Below are 26,606 nucleotides of genomic sequence, written 5' to 3' on the forward strand. Positions count from 1 at the left end.
TTTATTTTAGTGGGGGATTAAGAAATTACAGAAATTAATACTTTTATTTAGCAAGGATGCTTTAAATGGATCAAAAGGGAAGATAAAGACATGTATGTTACAAAAGATTTCTATTTCAGATAAATGCTGTTCTTCTGACAGTACTATTCATCAAAGAAAGCTGAAAAAATTCTACTCAGCTGTTTTCAATAATAATAATAATAATAATAATAATAATAATAAATGTTTTTGAGCAGTACATCAGAAGATTAGAATGATTTCTGAAGGATCATGTGACACCGAAGACTGGAGTAATGATGCTAAAAATTCAGCTTTGAATTCACAGGAATAAATTATATTTTAGAATATATTTAAATATAAAACCGTTATTTTGAATAGTAAAAATATTTCAAAATGTTGCTGTTTTTGCTGTACTTTGGATCAAATAAATGCAGGCTTGGTGATGTCACGAATCCAGTCTATGAAGTTCCGTTCACTCACCACCAGAGGTCACTCGCTCACCACATTGACTCTCACACCATACATCACACTGGACTGCATTTCCCATCATCCATTGCACTGATGACACATACACAGCTGATTACACTGATTGCACTTACACAGCTGAATGCTCTGATCACACAATCACACACCCCATATAAACCATGGACTTCCATTCACAGTTTGCAGAGTATTGTTCTGCGTGTAGCACTCTCCAAGTGTTAGCTGCCTTACCAAGCCATTCTGTGTTTATGCTTAGCTCTGTGTTTAGTTCTGCATATATCCCTCTCCGAGCGATAGCTGCTTTACCGAGCCTTTCTGTGTTTGTCTACTTAGTTGTCTTAGTCTTGCCTTGCCTGTTTCCTCGTGTTCTGATTTCTGGTCAGGAGGCGCCAACTTGACTTAACACTGTCAAGAGGTACAGGAGTATGCACTCTGCAGACTGTTACACCGACCACGGACGATACTCCTGAAAACACCTGGGTCGAGCTAAGAGGTTCCATGATGGAGGCTGCATCTGAGGTCTTCGGCCTTTGTAGAAGAAAACAGCCAGATTGGTTCCTTGCAAGCTCTGCTACTCTGCTCCCGGCCCTTGCTGACAAGCGTGCTGCCCGTCTCAGTGTTCTCCAAGATAGAAACGACTCCACCATCGCTTACTATCGTAAGGCCAGGAATGACGTGAAGCGTCTCACACGCCAGGCCTATGAGCAGTACTGGCAGGACCTCAGTGAGAAGGTAGAACGGTGTGAAAGAAATGGGGACATACACGGCATGTATAGCGGCATCAATGAGGCACTGGGTCCTACAGTGAAGAAAACAGCACCTTTGTGAGCCACTGATGGCACCATCGTCAACGACCTCCCAGGTCAGCTTGGTAGATGGGTTGAGCATTACAGCTTGCTGTATGGCACTCCCGTGGACACCGATTTGAATCCTGTTTCTGCTGCTGTACCACAACTACCTGTCTTTAACGAGCTGGATGCGGAAATCTCAACAATGGAAATCGAGCGTGCGACTGCAGCTATGAAGAATAACAAGTCACCGGGCAGCGATGGAATTCCAGCGGAGCTGCTGAAGTGTGGAGGTGCAGTGTTGGTCAGGCAGCTTCACTGCTTGTTTCGACGCTGTTGGCAGAACAAATGCATCCCTAGCGAACTCAAGAATACCAACATCATCACTCTTTATAAAAACAAGGGTGACAGGCAGAACTGCAACAACTATCGAGGCATCTCACTTCTTAGCCTTCCGGGAAAATGCCTTACCCGTGCAATCTTCCCAAGACTGCAGCGTGTGGCTGACCAGGTGCTGCCGGAGAGTCAGTGCGGCTTCCGTGCTGGTCGCTCGACCTTGGATATGATTTTCTTGGTACGCCAGCTTCAGGAAATGTGTGTGGAACAACAACGCCCATTGTATATGGTGTTTGTCGATCTGACTAAGGCTTTCGATTATGTGAGTCGCTCTGGTCTCTTCCACGTTCTGCTGCGACTCGGTTGTCCGGCAACTCTTTTGGCAATGCTCCAAGGTTTCCATGATGGGATGCAGGCAACCGTACAGTTCAATGGTGCCCACTCAAACGAGTTTGATGTCTCCGGCGGAGTAAAGCAGGGGTGTGTCCTCACTCCCACCTTGTTTGGCATCTATTTCTCGGGTGTGCTGCGATGGGCGTTTCCGGATCCGGGTGGGGTTCTGCTGCACACCAGGTGTGATGGCAACTTCTTCAGCTCGTCTGAGGGCCAGAACCAGGGTGAAGTGCGTCGTTGTGCGCGAGTTGCTCTACGCAGATGACGCTGCCTTCGTGGCTCACACTGTGAACAAGAAATTCAGGAGATGTGCAATTCTTTTGCCGCTGCCTGCACAGAGTTCGGACTCACCATAAGCCTCAGTAAGACAGTGGTGATGGCTCAGAACTTTCCTGCTCCCCCTCACGTCACCATCAACGTCACAGTGCTGTCGGTTGTCGAGAAATTTGTCCATCTCGGCTCAACCCTGACAGCAAACAACAGCCTTGATGCTGAACTGAATACCAGAATCGGTCGTGCCTCAACAACCTTTGGGCGACTTCAGTCTCGTGTCTGGAACAACAGCCACCTTTCTCTTAACCCTCTGGGGTCGACAAACGCGTATACGCGTTTTGAGGCAGATTTTCCTGATAAGGCCGAAATGAGCTTGAATTACTCTGCCATTTTTGATCGTACAGATAAGAGCAATACACCATTCGAATCTGTAAGGGGTCTACTTTTATTTGTATACACTCATAATAACAACTAAACTTTGTGCTTTTGAAGAATAAAGAAAACAAACAGGGTGTGCTCTCTGTCTTCTCCGTCTCCGCGAACTGTTTTTAGAAACGCGTCACTAAAATGATCTGTAACTCAGCAAATTCTCAACACAGAGACATGGGAGTTATATCTATAGAAAGCTGGAAGTGTCTACTTTGAAATTCTGTGATGGAGTAATCAGTATGAAACCAACACGATGTTCAGTCTGTCCCGTCTGACTCATTATCTCTAATGTGATCCCGCCCCCGCACGGCTCATATGTAAATAGCCGCGTGGGACGTGCACGTGCAAACGCCCAACAAACAAAGAAGAGATCCTCATCGCGGCTACTGTTACTGTTCGCGCTGAGTAAAGGAAGGATTTCCCTCGAAAGAAGAACACGATTTCATCCAGCAGAGGAGATCAATCTGATGAGTAAGTAATGTTTCTTTTTTGCATTAGTTAATATTTTATTGTGACATAAACTTGAACAGATTTACTAACAGTTAGTTGGGGTTTTCCCAAACAACAACATGATGAATGCTACGCGTCTAAGAATGTTTAGACCATGTTTGTTATTAATACTCTGTTCACAAATAGATTTTAATAGCGTGCTAAACAATAATAATTAGTTTCTCAGATATAAAATATCATTTTTTATAGTACAAAGTACATCCTTTTATTGTACAAAGCATGCTTGAGTCTGTGGCTACAGAATCATATCATAGGCTACTATAAAATCATACATACTAGACTATATGACTACAAAATCATAGTTGGGTTTTTCCCAAACTATAATTCCTGACTACAATGTTTGAAATGGTGTAAAACATTTTTAATATGAGGGGCAATTCACTGTATTTTAATTTCTTATGGCGCGATGATGTTTTCATGCTCTATATAGAACAATAAAAGTAATATGAGTGTACACTGTAACATGATGAATGCTACGAGTCTAAGTATGTTTAGTACATGTTTATTATTAATAGCCTACTCTGTTCAGAAATAGATTTTAATAACGTGCTAAACAATAATTAGTTTCTCAGATATAAGATTTCTTTCTCTTTTTTTATGATAGTACAAAGCATGTGTGAGTCTATGGCTACAAAACCTGTGTGTATATATATATATATATATATATACACACAGATGTTCCTGATATTAACATGCTCACAAATGTTTTTTTGTTTGTATTTTATTGAATCAGATACCAGCACCAGATGTATCCTGATGTCTCTTCAAACTGTTTTCCTCTGAGAGCGCTGTACCAACATCAGATGTTCAACTACACTGATATTCTATGTTAAAACAAGCTCCTTTTCTACTGATTATGTTTTTTTCTTCTTGAATCCATGGAAAGAATTAGAAACACTTAAATAACAAAGCACAAAGTTGTGTTGTTATTGTGAGTGTACACAAAAAAAAGTAGACACTTAACAGTTTCGATTGATGTATAACACTTATTTGTGTGACCAAAATCAACAGAGTATTTTTAGTGTCTTTTGCACTGATCTTAAAAAAAATGAGTTGGTCTCGCCGGCGAGACAGCCGACCCCAGAGAGTTAAGCATCCTCGCATACAGGCTTTCTAGACAAAAAGTGACTTAGAAAATTTAAATGAATATTGTTTTCTGTGAATGAGTGAACAGGATAATTTTCACAACATTTTGAAGCAAAAACTCTAGGCTACAAGATCCAGTTCTCAAAAGTCTTGTGAACAAATGTTCTGTATGTTTTTTTTAATTTATTTTTATTGCCTTATTCAAGTGATTTAACAATTCTATCTTTTCACTAACCACGCATTAACGTTGCTTTCTCAAAAACACAACCATGTACAGACATGCTGCTAACATATTATTGTAGCCCAGTTTGTGCTGATTACAGTGTTTTTAGACTTTAGCCATTTATATGTTTAAAAGCAACTGGAAAAAAAAGCACAAATGTCAGGGCATGTCAAAACTTTTCCAGGCCCCCAAAACACTCTCTGACCCCAGGGGGTTAAATAATTAAGGCATACAAAATGTGCAGAGCAGTGGTAGCCCAGAACTGGAATTGATGACCACTGTTCTAATGCATTAGGTACTGTAAGAAAGTGATTTTCTGTGGCCACAAAAATGTCATTTCTTAGAGATGATATGAAATTACTCTGCATGTTCGCTGGACGAACAGATTAGTTAATTGTAATATTCTGCTACAGTTACTTCTGGCAACTGATATAAATAATTATAATTAGTTGTAATTATTTATATACATTTTCCTTTGAGCTTAATTTGCTACAACACAGCTATCCGTGTTAATACCAAATCTTCATCTATGATCAATGACCAAGTCAATTTTGGATCAAAAAGCATCCAAAATGTATTGCTTTGCAGAGGGAGCAGTACAGTGAGAAGTGACTGATTCCTACAGTGAAGTTTGGAGAAAGTAACATTTTTATATAGGGATGAATGAGTGCTGAAGGTGTGGGGAAATTCATTGTTCTTTATCAGTGAATTCATACATGTAATGTAAACCTTTGAAACAGAAGATGATACCCCTGGATTGTTGGACAATTTCCAACTCGACAATGACTCTATACATTCTCCCAAGCTGGAAATCATGCAGTGTACATCACTCCCCAACAAACATCAAGGCAATAAAAATGGTTGTCCTCGGAGAGTTAAACAAGAGAAATGCAAAAATTTTCCATCAATGCAAGAAGGGTCAGAGCAGTATATTTACATACAGTTTTTTATACATTTAGTTATGAAGCATACTCTACATACTAGGATTACACATTTGTTTAATTTAGTGCAAAATACTAATTTGTGCAACCCATCATTTAAGCAAAATTGCATAATTTACTTATTTTACAGATACTGTGGACATTTTTATTATTTTCTTTAAGTATGTGTTTAATAAATTTCAATGTTGTCATCTTTGTGTGAATTGGAATATTGATCATTAAAAACATAGAATGATATCTTTATGTTGTGCTCATTTATGCTGTGTACTATACAGTACGTGCCTTCATGACCAGTGAACCCAGCTCCACACCTAGAAAAACAAGTGTGCTGCCAAAGCAATTAAAACAATGCTGTCTTGGTTCACTTGCAACCCCAAGTCTGTCAAACTATCGAGGATACATTGCAATGCTGTGAAGCCAAGTTCTCTGAGCAAACACCAACCAATCATTGAGATATGATATGCGAATGCCACACAGTCACAGGTGCATTAAGACCACATCCATATACTTTGTGAATGTGTGACACAAAACTAGTACAGTTTGCAAAGTAATTCCTCAAATCCAGAATTGCACACATTCTGACGTCTTTCTTGGGTATGTAGAAGTCATTCCTAGAAATGTCGTCTGTGTTTGTATGTACTGAATGATGTAACCTTGACACTCTCTCTAACTGCTGCCAAGCCAATAGATGGCCTGTGAGAGGAATTAAAGTCTGATTTCTAACAGTGCTCCATAGCTAGTTAGTTAGATGGCACCCTTGATTCTGTGAGATGAGTTTTTAACATGAAATAAGGTGAATTCATAATTTTCTTCATCTGAATAGGGGTGTGGTCTCCACTTCAGAACATTTCTTTCAGGCTCACCTCTGCTGCCCAAGTGACCACTTGAAAGAAACTAAACTTCCAAATGTCTGCATAGACGTTCTCTCGGCATCCAGTCCCAAGCCCTTGTCCAGGTGCCTCATACAATAAGCCTGTAACACAGCTAAAGTGTGCATTGCTAATGCCGCACTACCATAACATAAGTATGCCTTATTCATCAGAGAAGAAGTGAATTGAGAGGTGGCTTGGAAGAGATGAAAGGCTTCCACACAGCAGCCAGTGAGATGGAGAGATGAGTCAACTTCACTGCTGGCATGACTATGTAGCCAGTAAAAAAATAAGTGACGTTTGGTGAAGGATCAGTCATGATTTGGGGGTGCTTCAGCATGAAGCAAACCAAATACAAGGTTATCCTGGAAGAAACGTGCTTCCTTCTGCTCTGACAATCTTCCCCAAATCTGAAGATTGGTTTGTCCAGCTGAACAATGACCTGTGTCACACAGCCAGGTCCATCAAGGTGTGGATGGTAGAACACCACATCAAGACAATGTCATGGCCAGCACATTCTCCAAACCTGAACCCAACCAAAAACCTCTGCAATGTTTTCAAGAGGGAGATGGAACAGCCATCAAACAAAGCAAGCTGCTTGTATTTTTTTTTTTTTTTTTGCACCAAGAGTGGCATCCGGCAGAAATGTGAGAGACAGATTTTGGGCAGAGGGGTAGGGAGCCCCTCTGTGATCATTAAATGGCAGGCAGGGTGTATGGCCTCCTTTGCCATGACAGGACAAGTAAAAGAATTCAGGGATGGCCTCTTTGACAGGTAAATATATCTGGAATGAACACCACTGCCTTTGGGGGAGCTGGAGCAGATTCTGTCACTTTGGGAGGAGCTGGAGGGCAGTGTGTTGCCCAAACATAGAAGATGGTGGTCACCATCAGAGAATGGTGGAAGGACCTCTGAGACTACTGGACTAGATACCACCAAAGACACCAGCTGTGGTAAATCTGGCAATCTCAGAAAGGCAATCTCAGAAAGGACGTACAGCAGGATCCAAATGGAGTTGAGTAGCTTATTCAATAAATGACAAAAATGCGCACAGCCAAATCACAAAAACAAATGGAGTTCCGCAAGTAACAAAACTGAACCAAAAATAAAAGGAACAGAACTGAGGAAAAACCAACTCACAGCCACAATGGACAACACCAGAAAAAGAATATGAGTAAAAACACAGGGGTATATAGATGTACATTAACCAGGGCTAACAAGGGACAGTTGGAGGTGATTAACAAGGGTAGCTATGGTAACAAACAAGGGGAACTATGAAGGCAAACAAGGCAGAATAGGGAACAAGGCAAACAGAAACTGAACACAGGAAGCAAAAGCAGACACAGAAGGGAGCAAACATTACAAAACAAAAGTCTTTAAACACAAAACAGGGGAACACAAGACAGAACAGAATATTGCACCACTATATTAAGACACATTGTATAGTGAAGTCAAGTAACCATTATTTGTATAGCTTTTTTTTTTTACAATGCAGATTGTGTCAAAGCAGTTTTACAGTATTAAACAGGGAAATAGTGCGTTGAAATATTACAGTTAGCTGGTCATTATCACAAAATCAAGTCTGACAAAATTATTGGGATAATGGCTGTCTGACTTTAAGGAGAAATGCTCATTATGTTTCACTCAATACTGCACATATGCAAATTATATATGCAGCCTCATTTACATACAGTATATCATTAGCATTATGACACTTGATTAAGCATCAGTGTTATTATATTAGTGTGAGGTCACACTGGTTTATCAGTATACTGATTATGAGAGCTTATTAGATTGTCCTGTGTTCTGTCATACTTGCCTGCTTGGAGAGTAGATAATATTCCCTCATTAACACAAGAGCTTTGCTAGAAAAGAGAGTCTTCTAATTCAGTACTGACGCAACCACATTTGAAGCCCATAATTAATCAGAAATGGAGAAATCTATCTAGGGCTACATAAATACCACTTTAAACATAGTCACTTTGAATGAGCATTTCCCATAATGGCTCACCTGCAAGTGTGATGAGGCAAACAGAGAGGCCCAGTAAAATCTGCATACTGACGTCCAGAGAGACTTCCACACCACTCGATAGGCAGTGACCAGTAGGCTGACACGCACACACCCTGATGGTTAGCGTGGTGGTACTGGACAGAATGGGGGAACCGCTGTCTTTGATCACAACTGGAAGATGGTAGTGTGTGCGATCATGTTGAGTGAAGGTGCTTCTCCGTGCCAGAATGCTAGCTGTGTTATCTGTGACAGTTTCAGATTATGACACAATTATAAATTATATACTGTATGAATATAAAGAAGTGTAACAAGTTAAAAATAAAAAATTAAAATAAAAACTTGTCGGGAAACCCTAAAACATATTTTTTTAGATGTTTTATTGGTTGTTTTCTCCCCTCTTTCCACCCTCTTCACTCCCACTTTTTCACAGTTTTACATGCCCATTTCTGGAGTCTTTTTTTTTCAGATCTAAGGTGTGAAAGACATGGGCGTTTCATGACACTTTAAATCACACATTGGATATTAATGAATGAAATATTCAAGTTGAAAATCTTTACTTATATATGTGGTGTAAGTTGTTGAGAACAAAATGATCAAACCTCCAAAAAAAAATAAAAAAATAAAATAAAATAAAAAATTAATTTTATTCATCATACAGTTTTGTTCAAAATAATTGCAGTATGTTTAAAAAAGTGAGTAAAGCTCAAAATCCTTAACTTTTACGTCAATGCTCACAAATGCATTGGGAACATTGCACATTCTATTCTGAATGAAAACAAGAAAAGTTTGCAAATGTGTTATTACTTTACACAAAGTGAAGAAAAAGGAATATTAGGCTGTTCAAAAAAATAGCAGTATCTGCATTTTTCTTTACAAAGTCAAACATTTACTATATAAACTGAAAAATGCTTGAAGATTTAGCTTTCTTGTGAATGACTGAACTAACATTTAGTTGTATAGCCACGGTTTCTGAGAACTGAGAACATGGAGTCTGGCACCTGTGAACAGGTATTCCAGCCCAGGACGCTTGCACTACATAACACAATTCCTCTGCATTTCTTGGTTTTGCCTCAGAAACGTCTCGGGTTACTCATGTAACCATGGTTCCCCGAGAGGGAACGAGACGCTGCGTCCTGGTGGACACTTTGGGGAACGCTGTCTGCGTGACCGGTACCTGAAGCATGTGTAAAACAACTCCAATCCCATTGGTCCAAGTGGCCTGTGACGTGATTGGCGGGTACCCCGAAAGTATAAAAGGGCACCTGTTGAATACGTCATCAACTCAGTTGTCTGAGGAGACGTAAACAGGCAGGTCGAAGGCATGGTGAGGGAACGCAGCGTCTCGTACCCTCTCGGGGAACCATGGTTACATGAGTATCCCAAGACGTTCCCCTTCTAGGGAACACAACACTGCGTCCTGGTGGACACTTTGGGGAATGATATCCAATCACGCGATGCCGAGGCGCATGCCTGTCCACCTGGTGAGAGAGCACCAAGGAGGTGACAGACATACACCAAACCTTTCCTCAGAAAGGGGCCAAGCCGCTGACGCCTCGGGCTGCTCACATAACTTGGTAAAAAGAGGGAGCCCGATACCAGATAAGGTTGAACACCCTAACCAAGCTAAGAACACAGCCATCCTCAGATAGCTATGCTATGTGAGCAATAGTAGCCAGATACATAAGACCACTGAGAGGAGAAGTTCTCAGGCTTTCAGTTTACCCCCCCAGGTAAACTTACCTGTGAAGCTGCCCAGACCACAGAGAGTGGGCTATTTACTTATGACCCTAGCAGGGGAGATGGCACCGTCTAGGCAAGGGCTCAGGGAGACCGCTACTTAAAAACCCTGAGAAGGGGAGCAGTTCCTAAGCTAGCACATAGATCTGCTCAGATAGCCATGTACCTAGGAAGTCTTCACTCTTTGTAGGGGAACTCTTAAGAGTGGAGGTCTCAGCATAATGACTCTCTAAATCGAGAGGAGACCTAGCTACACTCAGAGGCAGTTAGTGCGGCTTAAATAAAGATTCTACAGACTCAAATTACTTGATTACGTCACGCAGACAGCGTTCCCCAAAGTGTCCACCAGGACGCAGTGTTGAGATCCCTAGAAGGGGAACAGCATTTTTGAAGTCACCCCACAAGTTTTCTATTGGATTAAGGTCTGAAGATTGGGCTGGCCACTCCAAAACGCTAATCTTGTTGGTCTGGAACCAAGATGCTGCTCGCTTACTGGTGTGTTTGGGGTTGTTGTCTTGTTTGAGTGAAGTAAATTTCCATTTTAAGGGCATTCGGCATAAGGCAACATAACCTCTTTAAGTATTTTAATGTACTCACACTGATTCATGATCCCTGGAATGCAATAAATAGGCCCAACACGTAGTATGAGAAGCATCCCCATATCATGATGCTTGCGCCACCATGCTTCACTGTCTTCACGGTGTACTGTGGCTTGAATTCAGTATTTGGGGGTCGTCTGACAAACTGTTTGCAGCCCCTAAACCCAAAAAGAACAATCTTGCTTCATCAGTCCACAAAATATTGTGCCAATTCTCTTTAGGCCAGTCAATGTGCTCTTTGGCAAATTGTAACCTCTTCATTTTTTCAACAACGGGACTTTGCGGGGGCTTCTTGCCGATAGCTTGGCTTCACATTCTTCTAATTGTAACAGTACGCACAGGTAACTTTTGACTTTCTTTGATCACCCTGGAGCTGATCATTGGCTGAGTCTTTGCCATTTTGGCTATTCTTTGATCCATTCAAATGGTAGTTTTCTTCCACATCTTTCTGGTTTTGGTTGCCATTTTAAAGCATTTGATATCATTTTAGCTGAGCAGCCTATCATTTTCTGCACTTCTTTATATGTCTTCCCCTCTCTAAATCAACTTTTTAATCAAAGTACACTAATTTTTTTTTTAACATTGTCTGGAAGCACCCATTTTACTCAGATTTTCAAAGAGAAATGCACAGTACAACATTTGCTGTCTTCGTCCTTAAATGAAGGCCACTTGTTTGACACCAGTTTTTTTTTTTTTCACAGAATGATTTACCTCTCCAATTAAACTCCACACTGCTATTATTTTGAACACACCCTTTTCAATTAATGATTCATTTACACAGAATCAACAGCATGCATGTCATGACTGTTGGGTCTGTTGGTTTTCTATTACTCTACCACACCTACTAGTAAAATATTTGCCATGTAGAAATATAATTTCTACCAAAATAGTGATTGAGCTGGTTAGTGATATTGGACTGCTATTATTTTGAACACAAATGTACATTAAAGTGATGAAAAGTGAGTGAATACACTTGAAACGATACAAAATAATTTTATTTAATAAATTCTTTAATAAATTTAATAAATATATATGATCAATGCAAATAAATGCTGTTAATTGAACTTTCTATTTATCAAAGAATCCTGAAAAATAAAATGTATCACCATTTGCACACAAAATCTTAAGCAGCATAACTGTTTTCAAGATTGATAATAATCAGAAATGTTTTTTGAGCATCAAATCAAATTCTACTGATTTTTAACAGTTGATGTGTGAGTAATTATGCTCAAAATTCAACTTTGCATCACAGGAATAAATTACATTTTGTAATATATTAAAATAGAAATCTTTTTTTTTTTCAAAAATCTAATAATATTTCACAATATTGCTGTTTTTACTTTACTTTATATTTTATTTATAACTTTTGGCAGGCACTTTAATAATAACAATTCCATTAATACTTGGCTTGGTCATGGTCAGATTTTCCTGCTTCTTTGTCTCTAGCTGATCACATGCCTGGGGTTGTCTTGCTGTTGCCTCTCCAGTGCAACTGTTGTCCCCTTCTTTTGCACCAAAGCAGGTGAAACTGATTCACAAACTGGGCAGACTGGTATCCCTTAAGTTTAAATGAAATTACTTTTATACTGTTATACTGTAATGATTTAGTGTTCCCTTATTTTTTTATTTGAGAAGTGAACAGTGAGCAGTGATTTCTGAGGTATTATTTTGAGATGTACAGTATATTTCCATTTTTTATGAGTAAAAAAAAAATAAATTATAACTATAAACCGCTTATTTCATTTAGACTGAGTCTGATTTACTACAGGTAATTAGAAAGTGCTGTCTGTGTGCCTGTGGCTGGCAGGCATATTTTTTGCTGAGTTCAGCATGAAACTGGACTCGCAGCTGGGCAAAAATGTTTTGCACTGTGTTGCTGTTGTGTGAATAATCTATACATAACATAAGCGACAAAATAAATATGCAGCACTCACTGTTTGTGTGCAGGTGTAATGTGTGTGAACCAGCCATTCTAAACTTAGAAAGCTCATGTTGTGACATACCTTGGTTGTCTCTGATGGTGAAGTTGGGGTTGATGTGTTTGTCTGGGATCATGGAGAAATAGAAATGATGGCCATCTACAGGATCATCTGCATCAGTGGCACTGATCAACTCAATTAGCTTTAAGTGAGACAGACAGAGAACATATAATCTGTATGTACCTCAATTCATTAACAGTTCAAACTCAAACAGTTAGATCCTTGCCTACAGGACATACTTGGACTATTATGTGTATACAAATATCTAGTGATTGCTAAAAAGTTGGTTTTATGTAAAAATCCATCCATGTAGATACAGAAAATAGACTTTACCAGAGTGACTTAACTGTGTGTGTGTGTGTGTGTGTGTGTGTGTGTTTTGCATGTTTTCAATACACCAATGCAGTCTAACCAGGAGCAGGCCACTGTTAGTTGTTGATCTTTCTGTGATTTCTTTACTTCACTGAAATAAACTGGTATTGAAACTAAAAGGGGTGAGCAAAATGAGAGTGCAATTCTCAGATGGAGAAAGCTCAGTCTCTGTCTGTCTTTGTGTGTGTTACCTCTCCTGCCTGTGTGTCCTCACACACATAGGGCTGATAGTCTTGTGACAGGGTGGGCACATTGTCATTGATGTCAAGGACTGTGATGTGCAAAAACACTGAGGAGGACAGCTGCTCATCGCCTGAAAGATGCAGTAAAACATACGTGTTATTCGCTTTTGCCCATCAGTAACTTTAATTAAGAAAAGCTAAGGGAGCTTACCAACTTTGGTTAAATAATATCCCGTGTGCCATCAGACAAGAGTACATAAAAGTGAAACAAAATGGAAAAAAGGTAAGCCTCAGGTCTCTTTTGACATTAAAAACGGGTTTAACTAACTATAAATGATTTGTGATAAAAGAAAAATAGTAATAATGATTAAATAATAAGACCCTGTAGTCTGAGGCATGTGCGATATTGTAGCTTTGCTCCTTGAATCATGCAAGGCAATTCATTAGGGAGAGAATGGACTCTTGCTATAATTATTGTCATCAGGGCTAAACCCAACTGCATACATAGATCACTCTCTGACTCTCTGATTCATTACATTTTTAGGCAAAACAAATACGTTTTCTGTGTGGGGTATAAATGTTTATGTGGGAGAAAAATATGCAAAACAAATGTTGACTGTTCAAATAACACTTGCAGAGGGAATTTCTTAAATGAGAACAAGAAGTTTAAAGCTTACAGGCTTCGGTTACATCATGTGCCACAGCATCGTCTGGGATTTCTAACGATTCAATTCTCTCAAGTCTGCATTTGATGCATCTTCAAAATCAAGAACACATCCGGACACTTTCATGTGTTCTCTTTACTTGTATAACATGTTAAAAAAGGTGCTTCCACTTGCTTTACTTTTACATGTGAATGGCCCTTTAATTATAATCGGCCTGTGCTCTCTGTTCATTGGCGCCAGTCATGAGAGTGGTTGTGGTGAGTGAGTGCTCTTGAAAAATGTATTTCTTTTGTTGCTCTTTTTATATTTTGATGATGTATTTTTCTTCTTTCCTGTTGGCAAATGATATTGTAATGGTTAATGTACACCCGTCATTGCAGGATGTCATGTAAGAATGCTGTGAAACTGATCACTTCATTTGAATGTGTTTTAATATAATTAAATGATCCACCCGAGGCGTGAGATGGTGTCGGTTGTCACAGTTATTACACACAATGCAGATAGGAGCTGTTACACTTGCGTTCTTGAGTATTGCAATCGCACTTCTACAGTTGATGATGACAAAGGCCATTTCTCAATATACGATTTTGCATCCTTGTTTTTCCTTGTCTCCTGACAGCCTCCTTAAGTTTTCACCCACTTAGATCCTTCTCAAATCGTCAAGTATTGTCTGCGTTTATCGCTCTCCTAGTGATAGCACTTTAAGGAGCCAGTTTATTGTCAGAGTTTTGTCTAGTTCCTATTTCTTTGCTCTAGTCCAGTCTAGTCATTTCTAGTTTTGCCTGATTGTCTGTTTCCTGATCGCCTGCCAGTCCTGAATGGCTCTCTCGTCTTGCTGTTTGGACTCTTGTTTGTACCGCGCCTGGATAATCGTCTGTCTGTGGATTATTCGCTTGCCTCTTCCTTTGTATTATGTTCGCCATCGATCAACCCACACCTGTTTACTTGAGTACTCTTCTGTCTTGCCCTCTATATACCAGTTTGCCATTTGTCCGATTCTTGCCTGTGTTGACCATGTTTAATAATAAAGCTTTGCAAATGGATCCACACGCTTCTCACTTCAGTTACTCCGTAACATGGATAATGGCTTCAGCAATAATCCTATTATTATTCATAGCTATTGCTTATGTATTTATTTAATGTTTAATTAGTTTATACTATTTCACAATATAACACTCATGTATCATCTTGTCTCTGTGTGAGTGTGCGGTTCGACTTCGCTCGGGTTGGCTCTCTTTCATCCTTGTGTTATACGTTGGGAGCATAACATTTGAGTAGCTGGTACCCCTGTCAATTCGGTTTTGGTTCAGTGTTGGGGTTCGAACATTCATGTTCCATGTGTTGTCTCTGTTGTGAGCGCACGTGTTGAGTGTGCTCATTTCGTAGCTTTGTTGGTTCTTGTGTTGTCGTATTTGTAGCATGTGGCTCGTAAATGTTCTCTTTGGCCGCATGCTGTTGTGTTGTCTTGTATGAACACGCGGACTATGAGTTCTCATTGGCCGTGTGTTCTTGTTATGTTGTATTTAAACGCATGGCTTTGTTTTGTTTCTATGTGCCATTTGCTCCCGTCTATTTGTCTTGACCCTGGCCTTCTTGTTAACCCATTATTGGTTCATCTGCCCCACCTGTCCTCCATTGTTACACTCCTTGTTTGCTTCCATATTTATGGCTCGTTTCCACTGAGCGGTACGGTACGGTACGGAACGGTACGCAATTATTTCCGTTTCCACTGTCAGAAGTTGTGAATGGTACCAAAATAGCGAACTGTACCATACCACTTTTTTGGTACCCTTCCGTTGAGGTACCAAGCACAGCAAAGGGTACCAAAAGGGTGGAGCTAAACTCACTGCAGAACACTGATTGGTTGACTAGAATCGTCACTTTTGCGTGATACAAAGGGATAAAGCTTCTCCTTTACTCGTTCCGCTCTGCTGTCCGTGAGTGTTGGGCTTATAATTACATCAGAGTGCTCAAACACACACAAAAAAATAACAGTGTATTTTATAATTTTATTTTTTCACACAGACAATAGCCGTTTCTCAATGCGTTCTAGTCTGTTCTTGGTGAAACGTCATTGCCCAAAAACCTGCGTAATTTTCTAAATATACTGTTATTGTGTCATAAAGTGTAGTTTTAGAGTTTTTCCAGGCGAGAATGTAGTTGTTTAAAACTCAAATCTGCGGTTTATTTATAAAGATAGCGCCTATTTGAAAATTTGATATGCCGATTTCAGAGCTCCATGCGATCACCGGGTGCACAGTGCTCATGTATCCGCCTAGAGCAGCCTTAGAACGGCTAGTCCTTCCGACATTTGCCGCTGGCTCTGATGTCTCTGTAGTGATTAAACATGAGATACAATTCATTTTGGGTAAGCTATATTTAACAGGCATTCGTGCTTTCATGAATCTATTATTTGTTCTTAGTCATATCATTTTGGCTGAGCACAAAGTTATGTTTAACTTTATATATTTATTTTGAACTTTACCGTAGCACAGCGCTGACCTGTAGCATACGTTTGACTTAATTGTTTGCTTTTGTCTTTATTTCCTCTTATATAAGCCTCTTATACCTTTATAATGGGTATTATTGTTCATTAAAACTGACATTTAATAAAAACCGCACCGCACCGCACCGCTCCGCTCCGTGGAAACGAGCTATTATTCTCCCAGTGTTTTCTGTCCTGTTCCAGTTCGTGGTGTCATTTTCATCTGTGTTTGCCTCGTTCAGGTCTCATGTCTTGATTTGGACAAGGTGGTCCCCCAGGAGAAGAAAACCCCAGAAAAAAAAAAAACATAATTGGGATAGTTTTGGGCTGGTTTTGTTTCACAGACCTAGCTACCCTGACCCCAAACCTGACATTAAATGAAACAGGTTTTCGATACCCAACCCTATGTGTCTATTTTAGAACCGGTTCCAAATTTCCAAGAAATGGGTATTTGATAAGACACATGCATTTCAATTCTGCTTAGCGATTCCTGCGTTCGACTCATGCTCCAAACATGAACCAACACCGTGTCTGCACACATATCATGTCTTCTTCAAATGAAATGCACGCAAATAAGGGCACTGATACAGCGGTAAGTCTGATCATGAACATGATGACAGAACAGATTATTGTGATACACCGGAAATGATACAGACCAAAAATTCAAAGAAGAGTAAACAAAAAGTAACTGCCTTTATTCTTTGTGTTTTAAATATATTTTAATATTCATTTATCTGTATAATGAGTGTGTTGTAGGTCTGTGTTTTATTGGTTGTCGCCCCTCTTCCCACCCTCTACACTCCCACTTTTCCAATGTTTTACATGCCCATTTCTGGAGTCTTTTTAAGGTGTGAAAGACTAGTGCTGAAACAGGGGGGTTTCATGGTACTTTAAACTTTAATTATAGTTTCTGTACCTGACATTTGGTTCATTTCTATTTATTTATGCAAATACACTTTAATATTTGAAATTTATTGGCTAGTTGTTTTTGCTGAAGTATTTTTGTTAAAAGCATAGGCAAAAGTTATTCTTGTAGGCCTAAGTGTTCTGTAGGCTGCTGATTTTTGCTCATGATATTTAGCTGCAACAGAATGCTTTGTAAAAAAAAAAAAAAAAAAGACAAATGTTTGACATCTAAATGTTTGACTTTTGTTTTTATATTGGATTTTTTATCTTATTGGAATCGAAACTAGGAATCGATAAGAATTATAATCAACAAGCAGAATCGGAATTGATAAAATTAAAAATGATATCCAACCCTAGTGACACATGAGAGAAAAGCCAAAACCATGGTACCAGATGAACAAATACAGGAAACTGAACAGAGTGCAGTGCAAAAATAAGACAAAAGCTCAAACAAAACTCAAAACTAGATCAGACATTACATCTGTAATGTATACAGTACACTGTATATTCAAATCATTAATCATATGCCTGTGGTAGTTAGTGGTTGATGCATGTTAGTGACAAGAATGTGCTCACTGATCTCTCTGGCGTCGATGGTCAAGTTGTACCAGGCTGCTGTTTCTCGATCCAAAAGGTTAGCCACATACACTGTCCCATTACTGAGATCAATTCTGAACATCTGACGTGTGTCACTGCTCTTTGAAATGCTGTATCTGTTCAAGGAAAACAATTGTTATTAGGAGCTATTTTTCTCATATACTTCCATTGTTTTTTTGTTTTTTGTTTTTTGTTTTTTTAACCATATGCAGATTTCAACCATGCACAAACAGCAGGTAATTCAAATAATCATGGACTGTCTGGCCAAGCACATATTAAAACATTGTAAAACATCATTTGCTCAAACTACTCTCTCAGTGAAAGGTGTAAAATCTTTTAATTCGTTGCCTGATTATTTAAAATCTACTGCAAATTATAATTATTTTAAAAAAGCCACAAAATCTTGGTTGATATATCAACAAACTTGTAGTCATGTTTAGTGTATTAGTATTATAAATTTGTGTACTACTTGTTGTTTATTTTTGTAATTGTAATTTATAAAAGCCCTCCTAGGGACAAGTGTTGCAAATTAGCTTTGGCTATAAGCACTATGGCACATGCATGGGATGACTGTTGTTTCAGTTTCATCTATGTTTATTGTATATGTCCCTAACAAATAAAACATAAATAAATAAATATATGGTATGGCAAACAATGTACTCTGTTCTGAAGATTCAGAATCCTTTAGTCTGTTTCTCCAGATTGCTCCAAATTTACAAACAACTGTACAAAACAACAAATCCAACTAGGGAAATAGGAAACAGGGTCAACACAAATGCATAATTTCAGTTATAATTACAACATCAATATCTACTATAAATTAACTCTACAGAAGATTATACTGTACAGCGGCATTACACGGTATAAAACACAATGTGACTAATGATTTTAAGCTACAGCATGTCAATGTTTTGTAAACAGCTCCCTTTCCTGAAAGCATGTCATGGGTTGGGATGGACCTTGCTAAGATCATTGAAGTAGGGGTTGTGGAAAAAGGCCCTATTTATTTTTATTATTATTGTTTTGGGGTCAACTAGAGCGTTTATATATGAGATCTGGTTTAATTGTGCACAAGGAAATGTATGATCACCACATCAGAGATTACAAAGATGCCCTTTCTACCGCTAAAACAAATTATTATGCCAATTTGATCAACTCTGGTGGTGGGAATACAAAAATACTGTTCTCTACAATGAATAATATTTTGCGACCACCAGATGCTTTCTCATTACATCCGCACTCTAATACTACATGTGATACTTTTATGAACTATTTTAGTGATAAAATCGAAACTATTCATAAGAATTTAACACCCAATAATGGGGCATGTGGTTCATTCTTCTCTCTTTATGATGCTTCTGCTCTAACTGCTTTTTCTAGTTTTTATTTGCCTACAGCGAATGAAATAGCTGAATGTGTTCAAAAATCTAAATCTACTACCTGTCAGTTAGATCCTATTCCCACACATCTTGTTAAGTTTCGTCTATCTTCTTTATTACCCTTGATAACTCAAATTATACATTCTTCTCTTATTACTGGTACTATTCCTTCATCCTTTAAAGTAGCGGCCATAACTCCCATACTTAAGAAACCTGGTGCGGATTGTAATAACCCTGAAAATTTTCGACCCATATCTAATTTACCTTTTCTTTCTAAATTACTGGAAAAAATTGTTGCTCAGCAGGTACATACTCATTTAATGGAGAATAACTTGTTTGAGCCATTTCAGTCTGCTTATCGTCCCTATCATAGCACGGAGACAGCACTTATTAAAGTCACAAATGATTTGTTAATGGCTGCAGATTCGGGACTTTTATCAATACTCATTCTTCTTGATTTAACTGCAGCTTTCGACACTATCTCACATAGCATTTTATTGGAGAGGTTGATTTCTATTGGGATCACTGGTATATCCCTTGATTGGTTTATATCATATTTATCTGGTCGGACTCAGTTCGTTCAAATAAAAAATTTTAAATCGCGGATATCTCAGATAACCAGTGGTGTGCCTCAAGGTTCAGTCCTGGGTCCTCTTCTGTTTATAGTGTATTTACTACCTCTAGGACAGATTTTTCGTAAATTTAATATAAATTTTCACTGTTACGCAGATGACACCCAGCTCTATATATCTTCGAAGCCCAGTTCAGTATTGCCGTCTTCCTCTCTTTTGCTCTGTCTTTCTGAAATTAAATCATGGTTTGCATGTAATTTTCTCAAAGTTAATAGTGCGAAAACTGAAATTTTATTAGTAGGTACTAAATCAAAACTGCGTAATTGTGGAAGTTTTACACTTACTGTCGACAACTCTGTTATCTCTCCTTCTTCTCAGGTCAAGAGTTTGGGTGTCATCCTTGACAGTACTCTGTCTTTCGAGGCACATGTAAATAATATTACACGGTCCGCATATTACTATCTGCGAAATATTAATCGTCTTCGACCATCTCTTTCTGTTAATGGTACTGCTGTTCTCGTGCATGCATTGGTTACCTCTCCAATTGACTACTGTAACTCTCTGCTCAGTGGTGTTTCACAGAAACTTATTCATAAACTTCAGATGGTTCAGAATTCAGCAGCTCGGATCATTACACGAACACCGTTGAATGAGCATATTACTCCAGTTTTAGGGCACCTTCATTGGCTTCCAATCAGATATCGTATTCAATTCAAGATTTTACTTTTTACTTATAAGGCCCTTTATAATCTAGCACCTTCTTATCTTAGTGAACTTCTTCGTGTGTATGTACCTACTCGATCCCTCAGGTCTTCTGCTTCTGAGACTCTTGTTGTACCATCTGTACGTTTAACTACCATGGGAAGTAGAGCCTTTAGTTGTATTGCTCCGACACTTTGGAATACATTACCTCAAGATATACGTAATAGTCTTAGTCTTTCAATTTTTAAATCGCGCCTTAAAACTCATTTTTTTAGATTAGCCTATCCTGAGTGATTTTATTTAGGTTATTGTGTATTGATTTTTTTGTATTATTGTTTGTGTTGTTGTTTCTTCCCTTTGTTTAATTGTGTATTTTATTATTGTAAGGTGTCCTTGAGTGTCTTGAAAGGCGCCCACAAATAAAATGAATTATTATTATTATTTTTTTTAAAAAGTTTTCAATTTTTCTTTTTCTTTTTTTTTTGGACTAAAGTAGTGGGGTCAGTTTTACCTACAGTCTCAAGACTTGGTTCATATATTTTTGTCATCAAGCTGGACAACTTTCAAAATCATTCATCTTCTCTGCCCAACAGGAACAAAATGCGTTTTGAATTTAATGTGGATTTAAAAAAAAAAAAAAAAGCATTATGCCAAGATATTAAAAATGCTGACTTTCAATTTCCAACAAAGTGTTGCGATGGAGAGAGATTAATGACAATGACAACAACAACAACAACAACAACAACAACAACAACAATAATAATAATAATAATAATCAATTATTACTTTTTTGTATTTAACTCTTGTTCTTAATTTTCTGATATACTTATTAATTATATGGTGAGGCAAGAGTTTATTTTATATATAAAAATGATGATATCTTACAATTAGTAGAAGCAAGAAATATGTTTTGTTAAGAGTAAGGATGGATTGTTAAGAGTTAGTCAAACAAGGTCGTTGTAGCAATGCTTGAGCATGGTACACTCCAGCTCCAGTTGTATTCTAGTTTTTAGATTGTCTTTATTAACCCTTTAAAACCTAAGGCTAAAATAGGTCATTTTCACACATTTTGTTTATTTGACTGTAAAATTCTAACAGAATGTGTTATTTTCAAGTGCAAGGTGTCATTTTTTTCAGAAAACAAATGGCTTTTTAAAAAGTACAGTTTTTGACCATTAATCTTGTGTTTTGAGTTTGTAAACATAATTTAAATAGACAAAAATAAAAAATAAAAACGGATTTTTTTTTTTTTTTTAGAAAAAAAAGAGAAAAATCATGATCGAAATAATCACTAAACACTTCTTACTTCAAAATTAAACTATAATACATATATACACAAGTATTTTTGGGACACTGGGTTGCACAGTTTTCATTCAGGAGGCTTTTTTGTTCATACACGCACACATTTACACATGCATGTACATGCATACACCCATTCATTTACATGCACGGACTCATTATAGCGACGCACACACCACATGTGAAAAAGTCTCACTCAGCCTGCTCCCAAAGTCTCATCAAAAATCATCCTAATCGACTCTTATGCTGTTTACTCCTCCTTGACCATGTTTTTGTTCATTTTGTTTATTATTTGTTCATTTGTTTATGCAATCCAAAACTCCGCGCTCCCTATCTCTCTATTCAAATTCTCCCTTCCTGCTCTCCCGGAAATCTGCCGTCATTTCTTGACGGAGCACAAGAAATTACCGTAATAAGCCATATATTGCCGAAAAGCACATGTTGTCTGCTGTCAGGAGCAATTTGAATTATTTTGATAGTGCAAACGGTAGAAGAGTTATGGTAACATGAATACAGCTTGGTCTGATGTGTCGGCGCCGACACAGCCGGTTTAAAAGGGTTAATAACTTTTGTTTTATTTATGCTCTTAATGTTATTTACTTTACGAGCACCTAACATTTTTGCACATCTACCGAAAATAAACACCTTTTTGGATGCCAACATTGCTCCCGTGATTACATTTCTGTCACAATCACCAACTGGAGTGCCCATGAGGTCCACTAGTTGGCACTCCATCCCTGACTTTTACCATTCACCCAGGACTCCATTTCCCATAATCCTTTGCCCGGACTCATCTGCACTCATCATCAATTGCTATCACCTGTCTCTCATTACCTCATTAGTCTCACTATAAGAATGGTACACACACATTAGTTAAGTTGTCATCCAGTTTTTGCTCTGTTTTGTTATCGACAAAGAGAATATGCATTAAAAAAACTTTGCTGTCTACAGCCTGTTTCCATCCAACTGGCCTTTTACCGATAAAATGGTGTGCGTGATGTCATCCCTAAAAAAAACTAATTGTTGCATAAGTTTTGGTGTGTCGCAAAAAAAAAAAAAAAAAAAAATTGCCCTTGAGCTGTTTCCATACATAAATGTATCCTATTGTGTAAATTATAGGCTATAGAAGGGCTCCTCAAATCTAGACCTCGAGATCCACTTTCCTGCAGAGTTTAGCTGTAACCCTAATCAAACACACCTGAACATGCTAATCAAATGTCTTCAGGATCATTAGAAAATCACAGACAGGTGAGTTTGATCAGGGTTGGAGCTAAACTCTGCAGTGGATTGGATCTCCAGTGTAAGATTTGAGGAACCCTGGGCTATAGGCTAGTAGCCTGTTCTTCATCCATTTGAAACAAAACAGCCTATTAAATTGTACAGGCCTACATAAAATTATTTTTATTTACAAGTGTCATGAGGTTTTTTTTTTTTTTTTTAGTACTTTGTTATAGACTATTAGATAGTTAGGCTACTTAAGCAATAATCATAAACAGGTGCAGTTGTATTATTATTTTTTTGATTAACGTTGATAGGAAATAGGAATGTTCATTTCGGTTATTTTATTTCTCCTAAACGACGGTCGTTAAGCCATACCGTTAACTGACAGGATTATGTTAAATTACAATTAAATTAAATTTAAATTGATAGGTGGCTGTGACCCATTCAAAATATCTAAATTTGTTTTCCAGGGATTCATTTTATACATGCAAAAAGCAGCATAAACAACATGAACGTGAGGATTCACATGCACGCACCTGCAGTGATTCTGCGAACAGAGAAAAATAAGCTATTTTATATAAAAGAAATGGGCTCATCTGCAAAATATATTTTTCTAAATAATTAATGAATTAACAAAACGAAAGAAAAAACCCCTGCAACAATTAGCAGCCTATATGCAGAATTTTGGTTCATTTTTGCGATGTGCTCTTGAGAAAGCGGCATCCTGTTTGTTTCCTTTATTTCACAAAAGCACGTTTTGTTTTTGTGAATGTACACAAATAAAATAAATATTTTGAACAGTTTTGAAAAATGTATTACTCTTATATGACCACAAATGAAGGAGTAGGCTATTATAAGTTGTTTCCTCAAAAAAAAAAAAAAAATCAAGTGATCGTGCCGGCGCCTCATGCACGCAGTTAAGTATACTCGACAACGCAGCCTGTTCATTGTCATAATAAAATACAGTCAGCCAAACATATTGAAAAATCAGGCTATTTTATTTCCCCTCACTCCACAACAAATCCTTTCAATTTAATGGTAGAAAGAACTAAATAAAGAATAAAAATATAAGAAGCTAACGAGCCAAAACGAATTAATTTAAACTTTTGAACTTCACGTTCCAATATCCATGTAAAACAAAATGCACTTGGCATAGTATCACTGGGGTATGTATGGTGGTCAAGCTGAATGGCACGGACTACAGGCTATTTAAACTGAAGAGTGCACTGTAAAAAAATAATGTAAACGTACTAAAGGAACATCAAATTAAGATTGAGATGTTTAAGAGGTAACTCGTCTTTTTCTTACCATGTATAAAATAATTTCAGATGCAACTGAATAATATGAATATGATTTAATGCGCTTTTGAACTGAGAAACGGTGATCTAACGTGATGAACACGGATGCTGCCTAAAGGCTATTTCTGTCATGTGACACCACATTTATTTTCGTTAAAGCCCCTTTTCTTGAAAAAAAGTGTTTCCAAACTAATTTTTGTGACATTTGAAGTATCGATATGGAATTTATGCGCTAAAGTTAAGCGGAAAAAGATTGTGTCGACACATGAGAAATTTAATCGATAATTGGCATTTCGGCTATATCGTAAATATTTTAAAGTGCTAATTAGTTTTTCGCCAAAAAAACCTTGGATGGAAACCTGGTTACTTTCACATCGCTGTTGATTGTTAGCCTGTAACGTTTCCTGGGGCCCATTTCAGTGAAGAGGTTCAACCAACTCTGAGTTTAAACTTGAACTCTGAGTTGACTTAACGTGAGATGGGAAACTTAGAGTTTTCGGTTTCAGAACGGTTGAATTGTGTTAGTTTATTCAACTCTGAGTAGGTTGACTGAGTTAAGCATGTGCACCACGACTATGAAAAGTCATGAACAGTGGAGCTCCAAAATTACAATTCACCATGGCAACAGCTTCCGGGTGAGAGACGTTGGTGTACTTCCCGAGTCAATGCGTAACTTTGATTCTTAATAACTGTCAATAACTTAATAACTGTTATAATATCAGAGGTGAAAACTGTAAATTATTGAACTAATATTCATTTTACTGGTATCCCATGGCCAAAAAAAAAAAAAGAGGAAAAAGACAGAAAAAATAAACAAGAACGTGGCAGCAGCTAAAAATGAAGTATAAAAACACAATTCAATCAAGGTAAAGCTTTAAGCATGAAAGGTTCATGGGTGCAGGCTAAATGACTTTACAAACATTTGACATTAAATATCTTTTCACATAATTAAATAATCTCTAATCCAATCTGTTACATTTCTTAATTAGAGTAATAAAAGGGGGGAGAACCTGCACCAGCATAACTGACAGATGAAGAGGAGATTGTCAAGTATTGGAAGAATAACTTTTGCTTTTGTAGGAAATAAAGATGACCAACAAATTTTTTTGAATTATTTGTGCTGCTGTGGTTATGTGGTTATGGCATGTCGTAGCTACTCCTCCATCTGGCATCCTTCCATTCCATACAGTAATTAGTTTCATTTTCAGAAGGTGCAATGGTGGAGATATGCTTGTCATTAATGCATCCAACCACACTGGAAATCTTGAAGGAAATTCTGATTAGTGGGTTACTTCCAGAGGTCACAGAAAGATGTTATCAAGTGAACGTCATTTACCCGATTAGCCTCATTTAAACCGATTTTTACACCACTGACCTACAGTCCTGTGAAACTCCTCATTGACGGATTTGTGCCCAGGAAAAACAAATATCAGAATGAGTGTGAGAGGGATGCACACTTTCCTTAAAATCTGCATACAGTGGACTTATAATGTGCTCTGCATCTCCGATGTTTTAAAGTGCATTTTTCTTATTTTGCAAATTTTCTCTCAATGGGGTAAGAAATTAAAAATATTTTTGTTTCAGTTTGCATTAAGATTATTTTTCTTACTCTATGGTGGACAATTTTACTTGTTTTAGCTAAAATGCACTTAAAAGGAAAATCCCCCAGGAAACAAGACTAAATATCTTAGACCATTTTTCATCTATAAAATGCATATTAAGAATTTTTAGATATTTGTACTTGACATAAGACAAAAATACTCAGTAAGAAAAGCAATTTTGCAGCATGAATGAATGAATAAGGTATTTAAACTTTGCTAACACAAAGGGGGAGGAGACCGAAAGAAACTCCGGGTTTACAGAAGAAAACCTGCTCCCGACAGAATAAGTTACCACAGTAACTGACTGAGTATAAGTTACCTCTCTTTCAGAAACCGGCTTAACTTACGCTGCTTTCTTGGGGTCTGACAAACCTCCCATCTTGAAACGGAAAACCCAGAGTTTCCTTCATTTCAGGGTTAACATACTCAGAGTTTTCACTTAACCTCTTTTCTGAAACGGGCCCCTGGTCTTCCGTGTTCCCTTGCCATGCCGTGCCATGCCTTGCCTTGCCTTTGTGTTTTGATCTTGGACTGTTCCTTGTTTCATGATTGTTTGCTGCCTGCTCTGACCTTTGCCTGCTCTGTGGATAGCTTTTTTGGATTACTCCATTTGCTGATATTGACCCGGCCTGTCTTGCTACGTTTTATTAAATAAAGATGCATTTGGACC

The 26,606-nt window shown here is 38.0% G+C and overlaps 1 protein-coding gene across 3 annotated transcripts in view; it reads right to left on the minus strand.

Annotated features, from left to right (window-relative positions):
* The window catches only part of cdh19 (cadherin 19, type 2), a 92,448-nt gene that overhangs the window by 6,128 nt on the left and 59,714 nt on the right, over nt 1–26,606 (minus strand). The window contains exons 8-12 of one of the 3 annotated variants that reach the window (XM_058765634.1): nt 17,844–17,980; nt 13,221–13,342; nt 12,682–12,799; nt 8,343–8,585; nt 4,317–8,196 (exon numbers count right to left, since the gene is read on the minus strand). In XM_058765634.1, the coding sequence (XP_058621617.1) occupies nt 8,180–8,196; nt 8,343–8,585; nt 12,682–12,799; nt 13,221–13,342; nt 17,844–17,980 (637 nt within the window). In that variant the 3' untranslated portion in view covers nt 4,317–8,179. Of the gene's footprint in view, nt 1–4,316; nt 8,197–8,342; nt 8,586–10,676; nt 10,837–12,681; nt 12,800–13,220; nt 13,343–17,843; nt 17,981–26,606 lie in introns of those variants that run through there. The other 2 variants (XR_009269080.1, XM_058765633.1) reach the window with 2 other exon arrangements.

Source organism: Onychostoma macrolepis, chromosome 24 (assembly GCF_012432095.1).
Source record: "Onychostoma macrolepis isolate SWU-2019 chromosome 24, ASM1243209v1, whole genome shotgun sequence".
Classification (NCBI taxonomy): domain Eukaryota; kingdom Metazoa; phylum Chordata; class Actinopteri; order Cypriniformes; family Cyprinidae; genus Onychostoma; species Onychostoma macrolepis.